Source organism: Daphnia pulicaria, chromosome 1 (genome assembly GCF_021234035.1).
Source record: "Daphnia pulicaria isolate SC F1-1A chromosome 1, SC_F0-13Bv2, whole genome shotgun sequence".
In the NCBI taxonomy this organism is placed as follows: Eukaryota; Metazoa; Arthropoda; class Branchiopoda; order Diplostraca; family Daphniidae; genus Daphnia; species Daphnia pulicaria.
The window spans coordinates 36,768,209-36,789,726 of NC_060913.1; the positions used below are offsets into that span (position 1 = coordinate 36,768,209).

The window sequence follows — 21,518 nt, forward strand, 5'->3', positions numbered from 1 at the left end:
ATATTTTTTCTTATTTTTTCATATTTTTTATTTTTTCATATTTTTTTCAAATTTTTTCATATTTTTCAAATTTTTTCATATTTTTCATATTTTTTCGTATTTTCCCATATTTTTCAGTATTTTCCATATTTTTTCATATTTTTTCATATTTTCCCATATTTTTCCTTATATTTTACTATTTTGTGCTAGAAAAGCAAGAAAACTAGCTGCAGCCATCCATATTTAACTCATTTATCTGAGTAGAATGGATTGAAATAGGGAAATGTAAAAAATTGACAGCGTTCCCAAAATTGGGAAATTTCAGAATGTACTATGATTGAGGTTTTATTGCCAAATAAACATGTCAGTTGCATGACTGATGTTGTTATTAGGTAAAAACTGTCAATTTCAAGTTGAATTGTCTATATATAGCCTATAAATACTGTTTTTTTTTTAATTTTCACCGCTGTCACTTTTTTTCCAGATTTTGTAAAAATCTTATTCTTTCAAAATAATTTCAAATGGTATCGATTTTAAAGTAAAAACGATATTTTCGTAGCTAATAGCTATCGTTTCCCAGAAAATTCCTATAGGGCTGTTCGAAATATTTTTTCACATTTCGCGGCATCCATCGCGGCAACGCAGCAGTCGTTGGAAGTTTTTAGCTAGAGAGCCTCAGGCATTGCACCCCGCTTTGTCTGACCCATCCGATCCGACCACCCCACCTCACCCCCAGCCCAAAACCCACCCAGACAAAGGGAGGCACAATGCAGATGCCTTAGGCTCTCCAGCAGATGAAAACTTCCAACGACTGCTGCGTTGCCGCGATGGATACAAATGTGAAAAACATGTCGAACATCCCTATCCCATGTGATCTGATTTCTGTTTGCGCGGATATATGATGATTTCGTGGGATCTAGGTATATTAAGTTTGGAAATTGTGTGTTTTTTATTTTTATATTTTTTATATTTTTTATATTTTTTCGTATTTTCCGTATTTTTTCGTATTTTTTTCATATTTTTCATTAAAAATATGGGGGTGTACGAATATTTTTTCGAGTCGACTACCCCTCGGCTTTTCACGGCACCCCTTCACACAGCAACGCGCCGCTAGGGTGTCGGCTTGACCCATACCTTTAGATACTAATAAGGTCAAAAGGGCTATAGGCCTAGGCCTATCCTATTTCGCAGCTGACTCGGTAATTGTATCCAGTGAATGGACAGATTTGAATTTGATAAAATTTGAATGTAAATACTTTATTTGATGACTGAATAGTATAGTATGATGAAGTAATCAGTAGATATTTTAAGAAGAAAAATAGGCCTACAATTTAAATTCTTGACACTTCATTAGAAAACCAAAGTCAAGAAGGCAAGAAGATATCATTACAAAAGTTATACAAAAAGGAATATTGACAATAATGATCGTTCTGTTTCTGCTCTCTCCACCAAACAGTTGATTCTATAAAGTCATTTCATTCCCGAGAAAATATACATAAAAATTATGGGCAATGAGCATGAAGAACATAATTGTACAAACATTGTAGAAATCTAATTCTTCATACTTTCCATTCCTTCCTTAAAGCCTAGTTCTTTCAATATTTGCTCAGCATCGTACAGAAGATCGAATACTCTTAAAGTTAAAAACGAGGTTCTACGCAGAGCGATCTCGTTCAGCTGTTGAATGCATCGCCAAGTCCTTTGGAAATGTTCCAACATAATCATCCCATTTTCTATCAGATCCTTTTGCAGTACGATGATTAGATCCTGTCCTTTTGACTTGATATCTCTCCATTTCATCTTGGCTTCACTTCTTTGGTTCAAAGTATTCCCCGTCTCTTGTTTAATATAAACCCAGCGGAAAGGCTAATTGCAATGCATGCTTAAGTTGCATTGATCCGGGCAGACGGAACAGAAACCCGTGGCCGTTGACTCGTAAAGATCTGCACTTGAAGCGCAATCCTGTTCCTTATTTTCTTCCTTGACGAACGAGTTGTGACACGTAAAGCAGCAACGATTACAATTGTACACGTACTCTCCGGCTGGAAGCTCCATTTTCTGATGCGTTAATTCGACAACGACATTGCCTTCATCTTCTTCAATCGACTGGATCTGCGAATCGCAAAAGATGATCGTTTGTTTAGCTTTGTCTACCTCCTCCATCTTGTCGTAGCCGATTTTTATGAGCGATTGCAGTCCGTTCAGCATCGCTTCCATCTGCTTTGTATCTGTCAACACCTGTTGGGTCAGCGACAGCGATATTATATTCTTCTCGGTCAGTTTGGCAAAGAAACCCTGGATACTCTCAAGCCACAAGCAGGTGCCATCCAAATAATTAAACGGCTCCCAGTTGGCGATGTTCCCAGCGACATCTTGTCCAAAAATGGACAACGGCGACCGATTAGAAGGATGTTGCGAAACAAGATTACAGATCGTGTCCAACTCCTGGATTCCTCCGTCGTCTTCCAACAACTCGAGCAACGATTTAGCTATATTTTGATACTGAAAACATTTTGAATCATCGACGTCGTCGTCGTAGCAAGTCACGGCCACAATAGTGGTTGAAAACGGAATACGGAATCCTTTGGCGTGATTAACGTCATAGTCTTTGATGCGGCTCGTTTCATCAGCAGTTTCTTCTTCCAGCATGCTGATCAGTTGAAAACGAAAGTTGTCATTCTGCTCAACGTTGAAAATGTAGTTGACAATGCCGTTTATGAATTGTGCCTGGGTTCTGTTGGAACCCAATACTAGGAAGGACCGACGCTCTGCCTGCTCGTCGGGATTGCCGAAAGAGAATCGCTCGAAGGTTGAACGTGACTCGTCCGACTTGATGAGAGGAACGGTGTGCACATCAAAATGGTTCTGATGGTGGCAAATTTTCTTCGAATGTTTAAGTAACCTGTAAGCAAAATAAAAAACCTGAATAAAAAACCATAATGATAATTTAATTTATAATAAGTAACCTGTGAGCGAAACGAACATCTTTCGGCAATTCAAATGATGCTTCTTGAATTTCAATTTTTTCGACTGGTCGGCGACGTGAAAGGGGACCCCATGGTCTTCCATTTCTGAATGAACTCCCTAGAGAATAGCAAATTTAAAAAAATTATTATTAGAAAGAAAAACTATGGACTATTATGAACAGCAATATAAACCAGAAATTCTGTGACTGATGCTAGGGCCGTTATCAGTCGACACCAGCATAGCAGTTGGGCAGTTACTGACATCAGATCCAGTTTCAGGTGGTATGACAGCAGATTCGTTTGTGTCAACACTGGTGTCGATTTCTTCATCTAAATTTCAAAATAAAAATAAAAACAAAAATTTATGACTAATTTGATTGTTTTTGGTCGATCCTAATATTTATCGCATTTAAAAATATATTAAATTATAATTCTACTCATTTATTACCTGTTAACAGAACGTTCGACGCTTCGTCCTTTTCGGTAAGAGAACCAGTGAGATTCCCGCCAACCGTTTCCACGTCAGATTCATCAGTAACAGATTCGTTACGCTGAGCCAAATCTGGAGAAGCTGATCGAGTTTTTCTTACTGCAGTAAGTGGTGTAATGCGCTTCTCCTTCTGTCGTCGGTTGCATGAACCAAATGCGCACCACTTCTTTCTTCATTCGAACCGAGTCCGCCAGCATAACGATCGCCTGAAGTGACGGTTTTGGTTCCTTCTGGAAATACTCTTCGAGTTGATTCTTGACCGATCCCTCGATCAATGTTCGCTTCCTACGCTTGCTACCTGCAATACCGGCGCGATTTTCCATCTTCAATATTTCCAAATCTGCAAGATAACGAAATATTACATGGGGTTAAGCCATCAACTAAATTAAGATGCAAGAAAAAAGGCCTGAATCTTGCAAATATCACTAATTGCCTATATTCTATTACTTCTATTATATAACTCAAGAAGTATTCACAGTAAAAAAAAACTAAAGAGAAGTTCTCAAACTAAAAAGTATACATACAAAATTTCTTCTGGAAGACTCATTATACAAAGCCCAATGTTCTGGGCAGCAGCACAGAACATTATGAAAGACTCCCGCGTTTTCTACATTGTTACTTGTTAGCATATTGACTATCATGAGAGCGCATAAAAGCAAATGACGGCAAATGCTAAAAAAATTCCAATCGCAATCACGATCTGCTGATCAGAGACTTTAAAACAAAGGAATATAATCATTCCTTCGGCGAATGCCTAAAATAAAAAGGCCTTAGAAATAACAAATGTAGCCTATAGGCTACGCTGCTAGAGGCTACAATTTTACAAATCCAAACTAACTATGAAAATGCGAGGGTAGTCGACTCGAAAAAATATTCGTACACCCCCATATTTTTAATGAAAAATATGAAAAAAATACGAAAAAATACGGAAAATACGAAAAAATATAAAAAATATAAAAAATATAAAAATAAAAAACACACAATTTCCAAACTTAATATACCTAGATCCCACGAAATCATCATATATCCGCGCAAACAGAAATCAGATCACATGGGATAGGGATGTTCGACATGTTTTTCACATTTGTATCCATCGCGGCAACGCAGCAGTCGTTGGAAGTTTTCATCTGCTGGAGAGCCTAAGGCATCTGCATTGTGCCTCCCTTTGTCTGGGTGGGTTTTGGGCTGGGGGTGAGGTGGGGTGGTCGGATCGGATGGGTCAGACAAAGCGGGGTGCAATGCCTGAGGCTCTCTAGCTAAAAACTTCCAACGACTGCTGCGTTGCCGCGATGGATGCCGCGAAATGTGAAAAAATATTTCGAACAGCCCTATAGGAATTTTCTGGGAAACGATAGCTATTAGCTACGAAAATATCGTTTTTACTTTAAAATCGATACCATTTGAAATTATTTTGAAAGAATAAGATTTTTACAAAATCTGGAAAAAAAGTGACAGCGGTGAAAATTAAAAAAAAAACAGTATTTATAGGCTATATATAGACAATTCAACTTGAAATTGACAGTTTTTACCTAATAACAACATCAGTCATGCAACTGACATGTTTATTTGGCAATAAAACCTCAATCATAGTACATTCTGAAATTTCCCAATTTTGGGAACGCTGTCAATTTTTTACATTTCCCTATTTCAATCCATTCTACTCAGATAAATGAGTTAAATATGGATGGCTGCAGCTAGTTTTCTTGCTTTTCTAGCACAAAATAGTAAAATATAAGGAAAAATATGGGAAAATATGAAAAAATATGAAAAAATATGGAAAATACTGAAAAATATGGGAAAATACGAAAAAATATGAAAAATATGAAAAAATTTGAAAAATATGAAAAAATATGAAAAAAATATGAAAAAATAAAAAAATATGAAAAAATAAGAAAAAATATATTTATATTTAAATATTCGTACACCCAAATCATGAGTCGACTACCCCTCGATGAAAATGCATTCGAATAAGTAAAATTTAATGGAGCATTCGTTTAGACTACATTACGCTTACACTCAAATTATATCAAAGATAAACTTTACAAGTACTCGAAGAAGAAAACAAATTATTAATTTTCCGCATCTCAATAGAAATACAAAATGAGGTAGCTTCTTCTCTCAGAATTTAGTTAAATACCTGACTAATAAATTTTCTATTCCAGTTCACAGTGTTAACGAACTCTCGAATGAAGAATAATTTAGACGATTGCCACTTACGAATAATCAATGCAAACTTTTCAATTGAAGAAAAAAACTCCTTGTCTTCAATATGTCTGACCAAATGGCCAACTTTAATGAAATACCAAGGATGAGTTGGTAAGTATAGAAATCCCGAGAATAAACTTCTGGGACACCCGCACTAATACTGAACTTGACATAGGTCAGGTCATAACTGAAGGAGCAGACTAATTTTTATTCCGATCCTAATCCAAACCGTTTCGGACTTCTGACACGTTTGGATAGCATTCAGCGCTCAGCGGACAGTCCGCTCCCTCTGGACAATAAGCAGACGGTAGGTTCTTACGTAACATAAATTCCCTCCCTTTTCTTTTATTCGATCTGAATCCAAACCGCCAAGTTTTCGGATCGGTCAGCGGTCATTCCACTCCGTGTACAACGAATTCGCGCCGGCGAAATTTTTTCTCTGTATCAATAATAATGGACTCCATCCTTTCTCTCATTGAACTAGAAAAAGCCGGTTTGATAAGGTGACAGAACATGTTTTACATATTTACGCCTTAGAGACATAGACAACCTTGCGTATAGTACACAGACAACCTTGTCTATAGGACAAAGACTTAATTGCGTTTGGTCTTTCTCTGACGAAGAAAAGATTCATTTAAACTAATGACAAGTTAAAGTTATTTGCAAAGCAGACTATGCCGGAGCATAGGCTATCCTGTGGAAAACCTCTCGTATGCGCATTTATCTGTAAAATAGCTATATAACTTGGAAGAATAGGCAAAATTGGAACCAAACGTTTCGTCAAAACCAGTCTTGAATCCAAACATGTAATAATAGCCGGTAGGCCTAATAGCCTATTTTACCTATTGTGCAATATGTCGATAACTGTGAACTCGTAACCATTTTTTTCTCAACTTTCTAATAGGCCTACTGTTTAAAAATTGGTATCTGATGGAATTTGAAAATAAAATCATTCGGCTGATTTGTTTGGATTTTATTGCCTTATTTATTTTTGTTGGAGATGATGGATCATAAATATATAATCATAAATGCAATTAAACCATATCAAATTAGACTGAATTAAATCTCGATTAAATAACAACAAACTTGACCTGAGAACAGTGAATTTCCCTATTACCGCCAAAATAATCTTCCTACAAAGAAGTTTGGTTCCAACCAAATTGGCGCGAATAATGTCCCAGATTGAAGGGTGTGTTACGCAACTATTGTCTACATTTTCGGCGCAAGTGATGGATTACCTACATGGTATAACACCAAACGGACACCAAATTATTCGCTGATTTTTACTGTAGAAATCTTTATCGAGCTCTTCGTGATTGCGCTTGAAATGGACGCATTACCTCAAGAAAGAATATCCAGTAGGGAACGTTAATATAGAACTTGAAATGTTCACTGACTCAATGTTGTGCAAGTTTTAAATCGTTATTTGCAGAGCTTAAGACTGTTCATTTAAAATAAAAAAAAGTGTCCGCTAACATTCACTAACTTGTACAACAAGGTACAACACAACTTGTGTTGTGTACTTGTGTTGTACTTTCTAATAATTATTATTTTTGATTTGCTAAAAAATAGGCTAATTATAGTTACGTTACATGAAGTCATGTCTGTTTTGTTTACAATGTCTTTTTTGTAACTTCTTTAACTTAATACCATGGTCATAAGACTGAATCATCATTTAACAGATATCTCTGTAATCAACGTTCAGACTTTTATGTCTGAACTTATAAAAACAACGAGGTAGCGGTATATTTTCTATTTGGCGCTTTCTTATTTCAATTTTTCTCTTATTCAAAATCAGTGATTATTAAGCAGGAATATCATGATATTTTCTTAAAATCAATAAGTAATTTGTCATAAATTCTGAGTTTTTAATCATTAATTTCTATTGGTATTTTGTAATGAGATACTTGTATAAATTCATGTGAAAATCAATAAAATCTCATGATTTTTCCACAGTTTTTTCGCATGAAAAATCTGCAAAAAAACAGTGATTATTAAGCGGGAATATCATGAAGGGGATGTGGTGGTGTAGTGGATTAGAGCGTCAACGCTTTAGAAAAAAGGCAATGAGGCTCTGGTTTCGAAACCCAGTTGAACCCGTCAAAAACCTGTAGCGTCGCGCCGTGGAGAAAGGCAGCATGCATAACACAGGGATCCTTGATTGCTTTCAAGGATATGACGTTAAACATACGGTGATGTGTTTAATCACATTTTCCAAATTGGAAACGAAACAGCGTCATTAGATCGGGATTGAATTCCTGCGATAGTGCGCTATATAAATTCATACATACATACATACATACATGATATATTCTTATAATAAATCAATATTTTATCATATATTCTGAGTTATCGATCATTAATTTCTATTGATGTTTTGTGTTGAGATACTTGTATAAAATCATGTGAAAATCAATTTTTACCTATGACATTATAAGATTTTTTTGGTTTTCTTTTATACAGTTTTTTGGCTTAAAAATCACGAAATTTATTTTTAAATGTCTATCAGAAATCAGGTAGATTTAGGTGTGAGATCATGATATTTAATTATAATTATTTTGCATATTATCATTTATTAAGAGCTTTTTATCAATCATTTCTCTAATGCTTTATAGTGAGATTTTTCATTAAAATCATGTGAAAATCAGTTCCCACTAAGGAATCAAAAGATTTTTTGGTATTATTTTTACCCAATTTTGGGCTTTAAAATCTTCAAATTCATAACAAAAAGTCAGTAATAATCAGCTACAATTCAACAGATCAGATGTGAAATTATAACTATTTAATCGTCAATATTTTCTTATGTTTTGTAATGATGTGTGAAAAATCAAGGGAAAATTTCTACATATATGACATCAAAATATTTTCTTGTATTCTTTTAATACAATCCTAAAAATATCAGTTAAAATCAGCAAATAAGTATATAGGCCTACCTGGAATGAAATATTCTGACTTTAAATTCTTTTTGAACTTTTACATTTTTTATTTTATACCTTTCGTAAATATATGGTAGTGTAAGAATTCCGCCAGGCTCATAGCATGTAAAAAGGTACACTTGACTTTCTAAAGTCACCCTTGCTATTGAAAAGAGTCAAGGCCAAGAGTAACCGACACAAACTAGACCCATAACTTCCAGAACAATTTAAACCTTATGCCTTTCTAAAAATCCCCCTTTGTTCATGAAAAAGCCAAGGCCAAAAGCTGACGCTACTAAAAATGCGCCCCATTATTCAACATTTCAAAATGTAATAAATAGAACTAGCAAGTAAAAAGAGGCAGTGACGTTCGGAGTCAGTTGAGTTCAGTCCGGCAGTTCAGTTACGCCAGTTCCGCCAGTTCCGTCTAAACTGTTCTTCCTCTGCACTACTCGATTCTACCCTATCCGAAATTCTCTCACTGACCAGACTCTTCCTTTCACCTTAATTCCACTTCCCTCAACTGTATTGACCAGGCGTATCATCGATTGTCCAGCATTCTCTTATCAGTGTAATAATGCGGTAAATACAAGTCTTAGTAGTATCTTTCTCTTATATTTTAATTCTTATGTTAGTAATTTACGCCATCACGCAGCGTAAGTTATTACATTGGTGGCAGCGATCTATCTGAACTCGTGTGTCTTATTTTTCACATATGTTTGCAACTGTGTACCATCACGTCAGGTGCGGTCTCCAATAATTTATTATTGGATGTAAAACTCACAGCCATCGACGTTTATGTATTTTTGGTCCCAGAACCCTCGTGTGGTGGGTACCGAATGAGCAAGATACGAGTCTTACGTCATTCGAAGCGGCTGTCGAAGGTTTAGCGATCGTACCAGGAACACGGCGTGGATCTTGGCAGTCGATAAGGGATTGATCACGAGAATTTTTCTGGCTTTCAGAAAAAATTCAAACGAGTCAATCAAAAATATTTCTTATTGATTATGTCAAAAAGAAAGTAAAAAATTTAAAACAAACCCTCCAATAATTAAGAAACGGGAATAATGTGCAAAACATACATGTCGTATAGCAGTTCTGTTGGTCTTCGGCCGACTCTGCCTATTTATTTTTTTATTAAAACATAGCAGTCTTGTTGGTTTTCCGCCGACTCTGCCTTTTTTCCTTTTTTACATAAAACATAGCAGTTTTGTTGGTACTCAGCTGACTCTGCCCCTTTTTCTTTTATATAACAAATAGCAGTTTTGTTGGTATTCAGCCGACTCTGCCGCTTAAATTTATTACAATTATTCATGGCAGTTTTGTTGGTCTTCAGCCGACTCTGTCTACAATTTCATTAATTAAATCGATCCACCGAGCGTCTCAGAGTAAAATTTTGATGAATAGACTTTTTAAATCTGGTTAATGATTTTGACCAAACAATCAGAAAAGGTTGACAACCGAATGGAAGGAGTAACTATCGACACTCCTAAGGAGAAATTAGGAACGCCAGGCTTTTTGAAAAGTATAGGGTCAATTTTTAGTAAATTATCGCCTAAACAATTTAAAAGAGCACCAAAATTGCCCCAACCAACTGACGCCATCCAAGTGGACGGCTCGCAACCCTCTTCTGAAGAGGAAGAGGACGACGAGGACGAAGAGGAGGAAGACGAGGAGGAAGAAGAGGAGGAGGGCGAAAACAAAAAGAATTTAGACAATCGTCCTTTTAAGGAACAAAGAGAAGACTGGGCGCAAACGAAAGGGAAAGCGTTGGCTAGAACGCCTATTCAACCGAAACGACTATATCCAAATCTAGAAGAAGTAGAGGAAGACAAACAAAGATTAGGAGCTGATTTAAGAGCTGATTCAGAGGACGGTGACGACGAATCCGTTGACGAAGCTGGACCAAGCAAACCAGTAAGAAGAAATCGCAATCTGCGTGTCAAAGGACAACCACCGACTCGTATCAGTACACGTATTAGAGGCGAGCCTCCAGCACCACTAGAGAACGAACATATTGAAATAAATGTACTTGTTAATCAGACAGAAACTGTCACAAACGAGCAAGAAAATTTGTCCATAATCAACGAATTGAGCGGAGCAAAATCGTCAGACAGTGAATCTGACGAAGAGGAAATAACGGTTAACAGAAAGAATCTAATAAAAAGAGTAAAACAGAAAGAGAAAGTGGAGACTAGGCCTACAAGCGAATCCGAAGAAGGGAAGGTAACGGTAAAAATAACAAATCCGAGGAAAAAGGTTGAACAAAAAGGGAAAGTAGAAGAAAATAAAAAGACTAAAGTAACGTCAATAACCCCCGACCGTTTGAGTGAAACGAACCCTTCTAGAGATATTGAATTGTGGGAAACAACAACAACCTTTCCGAAAATGAAAGAAGAAGAAGAAACAGGTATAATTAAAAGAAAGTCAGTAACATCACATCAGAGTCATTATGACAAAATGTATCGATATTTAAGAAACGCAGGGGTCCCAAAAGAAGAAGCGAGGCACGGTGCCTTAATGGCATCAGAGCCACTAAACGATGAAGCCCTTGGCGACAGCGAAGTCGAATCGGAAGAAACCATTTTAGCTAAAGATTTTCCAGTAAAATCTAACCAGAGTTATTATAACAGTCAGAAGCTTTTACAGAATCAACAGCAAATGACTATATCACTGTTGGCCCAAGTACCCGCTTTTAACGGAATGGGGTCGACAAAATTTGAAGATTGGATAAAACATTTCGAAAGGGTTATTGACACTTCTGAGTTTGAGGAAGGTAAAAAAATTAAACTGTTGTATTCAAAGCTTTTTGGGTCCGCAGAAGACTGCATAACGACTTTTCAATTATGCTACCCAAAAGAAGCAAAGTCTTTTACGAAGATAAAACAATGTCTACATGAGCGTTTTCACGGAGGAGACAGCCGAAAAATGTATTTAACAGAATACAATAACTGTACTCGTAACCCAGGAGAGTCTATCAGAGACTATGCGTGTCGGATACAGAAACTTTATTCGTTTGCTTATCCAACAAAAGCAGGGAAATCCGTGGATCTCGAGATGAGAGAATTAATGATAATGGACAGATTTTTAGAAGGGCTCAAATCAAATCTCCGGGAACGTATGAGTTTCAAGGAATTTAAAAGTTTAAAAGATTTAATAAAGGCTACGGAAAACTGTGCTGCTATATTAAACGAAGCGAAACTGGAGAAAAGAAATGTAGAATTTATTAATGCTATATCTACCAACCCCAATTCTCAAGCTTTGTCGGAATCAAAAAAAGAAGCGGAGGTATGGAAAATAGCCTTTGAAAAGAACCAAAAGTTATTAAGCGACCTTCTACAACAAAAGAAAGAGAAAAAGCTGAAAAAACGGGACGAAGGATTTATTAATGCTGTGTCCACCAACACTAATGTTAAATTCGGTAGTGAAAGGCGACTTTGTTATTCTTGTCGTCAACGGGGCCATGAAATCAAAGACTGTCCTGACAGAATATTCATGTAGTGACATAACAAAAAACAAAATAAAACAAAAAAATATATATATATAAAAAATAAAAATAAAATCAATCAATCAATCAATCAATCAATCAATCAAGCAATCAATCAATCATTCAATCAATCAAAATCAAAAGAAAGAATCCATTGCTGGGTGTTGTTTGTGCTAAATACGTTTTGCACATTTTTTCTGCATAGGCGCTACGTGCCAATTGCAGTTGTTTGTTTTTTCTTTGCTGGGTGTCTAGGGGAATTCAAACAAGCTAAGTGTTTTGGTAATTAAATAAGATGTAAGTGATCTGAGATTTAAGCTATGTGCTCAAGCAATTTAATTACCCCTTTTTTTCATTTTATCTATAATCTAAAACTTATCAGGGTATTATTTTTATCATTTATGAGGAAGTGCAATTGTTGACGAACAAGTTAAATGAGATTCACAAAATTTCAAATGATAAAATTACAAATCCTCGTCAATTCGGAAATATACTGAAATACAGCTTAAAAATCTATTCTCCCTATACTCTCCTCGTTAATTCTCATTTGAAATCTGACGACAAGTCAGAGGCAAAGGAAGAGTTTGATTAGCTTCAAAAATTTTAACTGTCAGAATCGACCTCCTTGCCATTTACTTTTTCCCGTTTTTTACTCCTTTCCGCTCGCATCGCCACTAATTACCCCTTCATTTTTTCCGCGCTTTGCGCAGCAGTGGATAAATGCGTTATTTTTACTACTTGGTGGCTATTCTCGAAAAAAGTGGAAACACGTGATCAAGAGCCATGGCCCTCGCTCGTTCTAGGAAGAGTGAAAGTGATGGATACATCACGGGATCTCAACGGGGTTGGAAATTATTTTTAAAATCTAGAGAACTAATAAAAATGAAAATGGACGATTGTCAATGAAACTTCCTGCTTTAAAAAATTTAAAATATTAACTCGCAACTTACGGCCAACAGGGTAAACACTGTTGATAAATCCAATACCTCAAGGTAAACAAACTACCTACAGAAATAGAATGGAACAAAAAACAAATTAAAAAATTGGATACAAGCTTAAGTGAAAAAAGAAACTCCCGAAAGAGATAATTCAAAGGCTGTGGGAAGAAAAACAAACAAAAGAATGAAACTATAAAATGAGAAAGTAAACACAAATTCACAACACGATCAACAGATCAGTAGCAGACGACGTCTTGAAACATTAAAAAATGAAGCTCTGCCCACCAGATAACAATAATACGTGCCTGAATCAGTTTTTCGTGAATATCTCACGAACGGTTGGAAATATGGCCAAAATAATTGAAAACTCACCCTAAGGGTTCGATTTTGCGATCCTGAACGGGACGAACTCGGTTTCGTCCACAACGTATGACGCGTTCGGAAGAAAAAACTATTTTTTGAAATTTCTCCATTATCTCATTGCTTATGTTAAAACGCGATTTTCGCGAAACAATTATGTGTACTAGGAAAATTGTGAAAATTACTACACACGCTCAATTATCATTTCCGAACAGAACAAACATTGTCTGGTTCGAATGAGAGAGTGCGTGCGGGAGTTATTAACAAAAAATTTCGAAAAAATTTGAATTTAGCGCGGGTTGAGAGAATAGTAAGCTTCGAAGCCTCTGCCCACCACGTAACAGTTATACGTGCAGGAATCGGTTTTTTGTGAATATCTCACGAACGACTGAAAATGCGGCCAAAATAATTGAAAATTAGCCCAAGGGTTCTATTCTGCGATTCCGAACGGGACGAACTCGGTTTCGTTCACGACGGATGACGCGTTCGGAAGAAAAATAAAAATTTTTGAAATATCCTATTGACAAATAGAAGAGTTCCATAGTAAAAAATTAATTATCAACGGAAAATCGTGAATTTTTCCGTACAAACTCAATTTTCATCTCCAAGAAGAAAAAACGTTGTCTTGTCTGGATCGGACGTAGCGTGCGGGAGTTTTTTTTAAGATTCCAAAAAATTTGAATTGAGCGCTGATCAGGAATAAGAGAAGCTCTGAAGCTCTGCCCACCACTGGAAAACATATACGTTATAACGGAGAAATCTGTTTTTCTCGTGAATAACTCACGAACGGCTGAACGCTACGAGGAAACAAAATGAAAACCAAAGGGCTCGCAGCAGCCACACCTGCGCCAGTTATCATCATGCCACTTGCCGGTACATATTCATCCCGATCAACAGCCGCAGAAAAATCAACTGAACCACCACGAAGAAAGAAACCGAGACAACCACGTTAACCACGCCCACAAACCGGCCCAGACGGCGAGGCTTTCATCCCAAGAAGACCAAGACCTCAATAAAAATATCCACATGACATTGTATAATTTTGCAATAGTGCTCCCTTTTAATATCATTACAATTTTTTTCTTTTACTCTTTTTCCAATCCTTTCATTACGACACGTTCTTTCTTCCCTGTTATGTGAAGAGTAAGGTCTAGCTTGTGGAAGTTAAGGCCATGCAAAAAGCGAGTCTACATTCAATACCCAATTAAAAGGCTAGAACTACATAATGATTGCCAAAAAGAATGCCTTGTTGTTTGACTAATTAAAACACACACCACCAGGGGGCTCTCTAACTCGTATACGCGACGTCTGTACGCGTCTCTATAGAAACGTACGTCAACGTCGTAGTTGAAGCTGAATGCTTTTAGAAGAGTCTCTCACTTCCTGACTTCGTTCCTAATTAAGAAAAGTGTTCTTACCATTGTGTTCGTGAATCTAACTAAAGGTATGAATCAAGTGTATCGCTTTTGTGTGTATTTGTGTATGTGTCTATGTACAATCAAGAAAGGCCCTACAGTTGAAGGCAGAGAGGAGCCCACATACTGTTTGTGATGGCTGGTCTTAATAAAGAAAGATACTAATGAAACGCCCTTGTTAATTCTATAATCAACAGGTTATGGGCCCAGTTACCTAGGAACCAGATTATTACAAGATGGCAAGTTCAACGGAAGAGAAGAACATGAAAGCTGTTCAGTTCAACGGCAGCAACTTTGCTGTTTGGAAGTTCAGCATCTTCCTCAAACTGAAACTCAGAGGTTTAGCCCCAATCGTGGAAGGCTTGAGACCCATACCAGTTCAGGCTGAACCAGAAGATATCGCCAGATGGGTGAGAGACGACACCCATGCCATGAGGTACATATTTGAGACCTGCAACGAAGAACAGCAGCAGAATCTCCTCACCTGTGACACCTCCCATGACATGTGGCTGTCAATCACGAGTCAACATCAGCAGGGCACAGCAGAGAGGAGACAATCTCTAAATCAGTCTTTCCTAAACTACAAATTCAAACCCGAACACTCCGTTCGAGCTCATGTCGAGTCCATCAAACTGCTAGCCAAGAACTACAGCGACGCCGGAGGCATCATCGACGACGCCCAGATCTGCAACAAGGTGCTAACGTCATTACCTCCGAGCTACGATCACTTCCGTACATCATGGGAGTGCATGACCGAGACCGACAAGACCCTGATTGCTCTCATGACTAAGCTTTGCAGCCAAGAGGAGAGACTAAATCTCAGAAACGGCGGACAGAAAAGCCCCGACGACAAGGCCTTCTTTGGCGAAACTCCCGCTCATCAATCGACGTTCACTTCTTTGCAGAACCGTGGCCGCGGAAACTCTCGACGCTTTCAAGGGGGAAGAAACAGATCAAGAGGTAGTGGCCCACCAATCGAAGGCCGTAATGTCAGATTCGCAGATTCAAACGGCTCGTCACGGAAGAGAGGACGATGCAACAACTGCGGTCGCCCGGGCCACTGGGCAGACGACTGCTGGGACGATCCGTACGACGAACCATACAACCCCAGCTGGAAACCCAAGGAGCCATCGTCAGCCAATGTCAATCTCTCATGGCGAAAGGGGAAACCGGCGAAAGAAGACACGGCCAAAGTCGCAAGTCATCATATCCCATCCACCACTGAATTTCTCCTCGACTCCGGAGCCACACGTAACATGTGCCACCAAAGACACCTGTTTCGCTCGTTCAAAGAAATTCTCCCAGGAACCAGGTGGATCAACGGAATCGGTCAGGATCGAGTGGAGGTACTCGGCATCGGCGACGTATCCATCACTCCCATCATCAATGGCGACACGAGACCTTTCACTCTCCGCGACGTCCTATACGCTCCGCGGATAGGCGTAAACCTCGTCTCAGTCGCAGCGCTTACCAACGACGAGTCACACGTCCATTTTTACGAGTCAGGGGCATTCATCACTCGCCGAGGTATTCTTATCATGACGGCGACACGAGTTGAAGAAGCACTCTATCAACTGAATTTCGCACTCTCAACCGACGTCGCCATGCTGGTCCGCTCTTCATTCAAAATTTCCCTTCGTGATTGGCACGAACGTTTCGCCCACCAACATTCCGAGCTGATCGTGAAGATGGCCGACAGCAACGTAGTCACTGGACTTAATCTTCCTTCATCCAACAGGACGCCGCTTGAAAAATGTCACGACTGTATCGCCGCCAAGATGACCAGGAAAGTGTTTCCCCACAGCACTTCCCAACAATCGCGTATCGGAGCCCTCGTCGTCAGCGATGTATGCGGCCCAATGCAAGTAGCCAGCATCGGCGGAGCCAGGTACTACGTCTTATGTCGCGACGTGTTCAGCAATTATCGCAGCATTTACTTCGTTAAACACAAATCCGAGGCATCGGACTGCTCCAGAGCATTCATCGCCTCTGTTCACGCTCAGACAGGCAACCTGGTCGCCATCTTTCGGACCGACGGAGGAACAGAGTACCTCAAACTCGATCCATGGCTCCAACGAAAAGGAATTATACATCAGACAACTTGTCGATCCACCCCACAGCAGAACGCAATAGAGCGCGACAATCGCACTATCGTTTCACTCAGCCGAGCTTGTCTATTATCCAACAAGAGTCTTCCTCTCAGCCTCTGGGCGGAGGCGGCGAGTTGCGTAGTCTACACACTAAATCGATCACTCTCTACCACCTGTCTCGTCAAGACTCCTTTTGAGTACTGGACCGGCAAGAAGCCAGACGTGTCAAATCTACGGAAATTCGGATCCGAGTTCTACGTCCTCGTACCAGCAGAGATGCACCAGAAACTCGACGCCGTTGGGAAATTGTGTTTCTTCGTTGGCAACTCGCCAACACAAAAGGGAGACCGTTACTGGGATCCCTCCACCGGCAAAGTCAACACAAGTCGCGATGTGTCCCCAATTGAGCATCGCTACGAGCCTCGAATTCCCGCCATCAATGTTCAAAACGGGATCGACGTATTCTCCACTTGTGAAAAATACGGTGAGCAGCAACCGGAAGACGACGAGCCACCAGACGAACAGCAGCCTATGGAACTCGGAAACCATGCTCTGCTACCAGACGAAGCCGAGGACAACCGACCGAACGCCGAAGAAGAAGTCCAGCCGATCGTTCCCCTAGCAGTGATAGAACCAACCGTCGAGCCACCGGTCCTTCTACCCCGTCGGTCCCAACGACAGGGAAGGAAGAAGGAGATCGTGAGCATGTTGGCCGCTCTCGACCAAGACGACGAACCCAACCACTACCGAGATGCTATCGTCGCTCACGACGCACCCGACTGGAAAATAGCCACCCGCAAGGAATACGACTCCCTAATTGAGAATGACACCTGGGAGCTTATCACTCCTCCTCCCGGTCACCCAATCATCGAATCACGATGGACATTTAAAGTCAAACCGGCCACTAGAACGAGGGAGAAAATTTTCAAAGCTCGTTTCGTAGCCAAGGGCTTTTCACAAGTCCCAGGAGTAGACTATAACCCGGACGAAGTGTACGCCCCCGTCATTAAGCACGACTCACTCAGAATGCTGCTTGCTCTAACCGCGAGGCTCGATCTTTTTCTCCACACACTCGACGTCAAGACTGCCTTTCTGTACGGCGACCTGAAAGAATATCTACTAGTGAAGCAACCAGAGGGATTCGTCCAGCCCGGAACAGAAGATCTCGTGTGCCACTTGTTAAGGCCACTCTACGGCTTGGTGCAGTCGCCTCGAAATTGGAACGACAAGTTCAATTTTTTCCTCGAAAAATTCGGCTTGACTCGATCGACGGCCGACCCTTGTCTTTACTACAACAGGGGAGAGAATTCCGACGACTACACCATCCTAGGCATCTGGGTGGACGACGGAATTCTAGCCACCAAGACAAAGGAAAAGGCGGCTCAAATAATCAAGTACCTAGAGTCACATTTCAAAATGACCTCCGGAGACGCCGACATCTTCGTCGGACTAGAAATCGAGAGAGATCAAGAAAAGAGAGAACTTTACGTCCACCAGAACAGCTACATTCAAACAGTTCTCAAGAGATTCAGAATGACTGGCTGTAATTCTTCGACGATTCCCGCCGATCCTAATTCACGTCTCACCAGAGCCGACTGTCCGAAGAACACCGGTCGGCCTCCAATGGATTCGACATATTACCGATGCGCAGTCGGCGCTCTCCTATACATCGGTCGGATGACTCGGCCCGACATCCTCTTTTCAGTGAACGCGGCCTCCCGATTTTGTGAAGACCCAGGAAAGCCCGCCTGGTCAGCAGTTAAGCGCATCCTTTCCTACTTGTCCGGCACCTCAGACTATGGCATCCGTTACGACGGGACACAGGACAATACTCTCACTGCTTACAGCGACTCGGACTACGCAGGCTGTCCCGACACCAGTCGGTCCACCAGTGGCATGCTTTTCATGCTCAACAACGGCCCCATCTCATGGACCAGTCACCTGCAAAAGTCAGTGGCTCAGTCAACCTGTGAGGCGGAGTACTATGCTGCCGGCCACGCATCTCGCACTATTGTCTGGCTCAGAGAACTACTCGATCAGCTAGGGTTCAGACAACCGGAACCTACTCCCCTTCTCTGTGACAACAATAGCGCCATCTCAATGGTGCTGAACCCGGTCTTTCACGAGAAAGCCAAGCATATCCGAACCAAACATCATTACATACGCACTCAACAGGAAAACGGTATCGTCAAAATGATCAAAGTTCCGTCCGAAGACCAACTGGCAGACGGCCTAACCAAGCCTCAACCGACGGCCTACTTTCAACTGAACAGAACTCGCATAGGCGTCCGACCGGCCCCGCAACACGTGTCGAACAATTTAAATTAAAACAAAATTTCAAAGTTCCTTCGCCCTACACTCTTCTCTGCTCCTCTTTATTATTATTTGCCTTCCTCTTGTTGTTCCAGGGGAAGTACGGCTAAAGTGTATTTTAATTAAGGGGAAGTGTTGTTTGACTAATTAAAACACACACCACCAGGGGGCTCTCTAACTCGTATACGCGACGTCTGTACGCGTCTCTATAGAAACGTACGTCAACGTCGTAGTTGAAGCTGAATGCTTTTAGAAGAGTCTCTCACTTCCTGACTTCGTTCCTAATTAAGAAAAGTGTTCTTACCATTGTGTTCGTGAATCTAACTAAAGGTATGAATCAAGTGTATCGCTTTTGTGTGTATTTGTGTATGTGTCTATGTACAATCAAGAAAGGCCCTACAGTTGAAGGCAGAGAGGAGCCCACATACTGTTTGTGATGGCTGGTCTTAATAAAGAAAGATACTAATGAAACGCCCTTGTTAATTCTATAATCAACAGCCTGCTATATGGTTCAACTTGGGAGCACGAAACTGACGAAGTCTACAGTCATGGGAAATTGTATCCATGACATCGTGTCCCTAGTCGTAAGCAAGGAATCACATTCAATTGATGTTCAAAAAATTCGGAAGCCAAGATTAATTGTTGCGGGACGCAACAAAAGGGGAGGGGGAGTGATGTAAGAATTCCGCCAGGTTCATAGCATGTAAAAAGGTACACTTGACTTTCTAAAGTCACCCTTGCTATTGAAAAGAGTCAAGGCCAAGAGTAACCGACACAAACTAGACCCATAACTTCCAGAACAATTTAAACCTTATGCCTTTCTAAAAATCCCCCTTTGTTCATGAAAAAAGCCAAGGCCAAAAGCTGACGCTACTAAAAATGCGCCCCATTATTCAACATTTCAAAATGTAATAAATAGAACTAGCAAGTAAAAAGAGGCAGTGACGTTCGGAGTCAGTTGAGTTCAGTCCGGCAGTTCAGTTACGCCAGTTCCGCCAGTTCCGTCTAAACTGTTCTTCCTCTGCACTACTCGATTCTACCCTATCCGAAATTCTCTCACTGACCAGACTCTTCCTTTCACCTTAATTCCACTTCCCTCAACTGTATTGACCAGGCGTATCATCGATTGTCCAGCATTCTCTTATCAGTGTAATAATGCGGTAAATACAAGTCTTAGTAGTATCTTTCTCTTATATTTTAATTCTTATGTTAGTAATTTACGCCATCACGCAGCGTAAGTTATTACAGTAGCTATCTAATTCTCACAAAAATTACACGATGTTTTTATAATCACAAGATAGGCTGGGATAACTATTTTTTTTAACGCGCTAAGTAAATTTGAGTGAAAGTTCTATTTTACTCTGGTGTGTTTTTTTGTGTGTGAATTATTCTAAGTCCCGAAATCTGGCTTTTATCTAACTAAACTAACCAATTGATTATATGGTATGTCAAAACGCATCATATAAATTTTTACTAAGTTTTTTCACGCGCTAAGTAAATTTTAGTGCAATTTCTGTTTGACTCTGGTATGTGTTTTTTGTGTAAATTATTCTAAGTCCCATAACCCTGTTGTTATATCACTAAACTAACCAATTTATTAATTTCTACTTTAAAAAGCTTCAATTATAATATCAATTGGTGGTGTAGTGGTTAGCAGATTGGCAAGCCACCCTGGAAGTTGAGGTTCGATTCCTGGTCAGGGCAATTCTTTTTTCAATTTATATAATTAAAATCTCATTAAAAAGCGCTCAAATTCTCATTCAAATTTTAGTGAGAAAATCATTAACATTTTTGTGGAAAAAGAGAAATTAAGAGAGATTACAGTAAACCCTCAGTCAGAAATCATTATATTTACGCGACTAATCATTTATATTTAGATGAGAAATAACAAATTCCCACTTTGTTCACATGAAATAAATGATTAACGGCTGATTTTAAACTTGAAAATGTCCCAAATTCTCATCAAAAGTCATCAAATAAATGATATTTTGCTGTTAATCTCACCAAAATATCACGACAAAATGAATGAGAATTAAGGTTATTCTCATGTATTTCTTTATGAGTTTTAATGAGATTTTTCCGTAAGGGTATTTTTACTTATGAGTACCCTGCAGGGCAGGGTAAGGGAGGTAGAGAATCCTAATACTGTATTGAACTTCAGCCCACGGTTCTGAATTTTAACCCAATTTTAATTAGCATTTTTTTAACAGGTGGTCTTTATCTGTGGTATTTATGAGCTAACCCTTTTTTTCTGGTTGTGCCGGATGCTGTTGCCTCCATGCCACAGCACGAGAACGTAAATTATACTTCCCTTGTTTTTCACAAAAATAAAAAATCTAAAAAATGAGCACGCTTAATTA

General features: G+C 39.5%; 1 protein-coding gene across 1 annotated transcript; it reads right to left on the minus strand.

Annotated features, from left to right (window-relative positions):
- Positions 1-1,845: 1,845 nt before the first annotated feature.
- On the minus strand, positions 1,846-5,806 carry LOC124323658. Its single transcript, XM_046784340.1, has 5 exons — positions 5,653-5,806; positions 3,394-3,775; positions 3,138-3,275; positions 2,946-3,063; positions 1,846-2,881 (listed from the first exon to the last, which is right to left on the minus strand). The coding sequence occupies exons 3-5, from the start codon at positions 3,184-3,186 to the stop codon at positions 1,846-1,848; spliced, it is 1,203 nt and encodes a 400-aa protein (XP_046640296.1). The 5' UTR covers positions 3,187-3,275; positions 3,394-3,775; positions 5,653-5,806.
- Between the last annotated feature and the right edge of the window lie 15,712 nt (positions 5,807-21,518).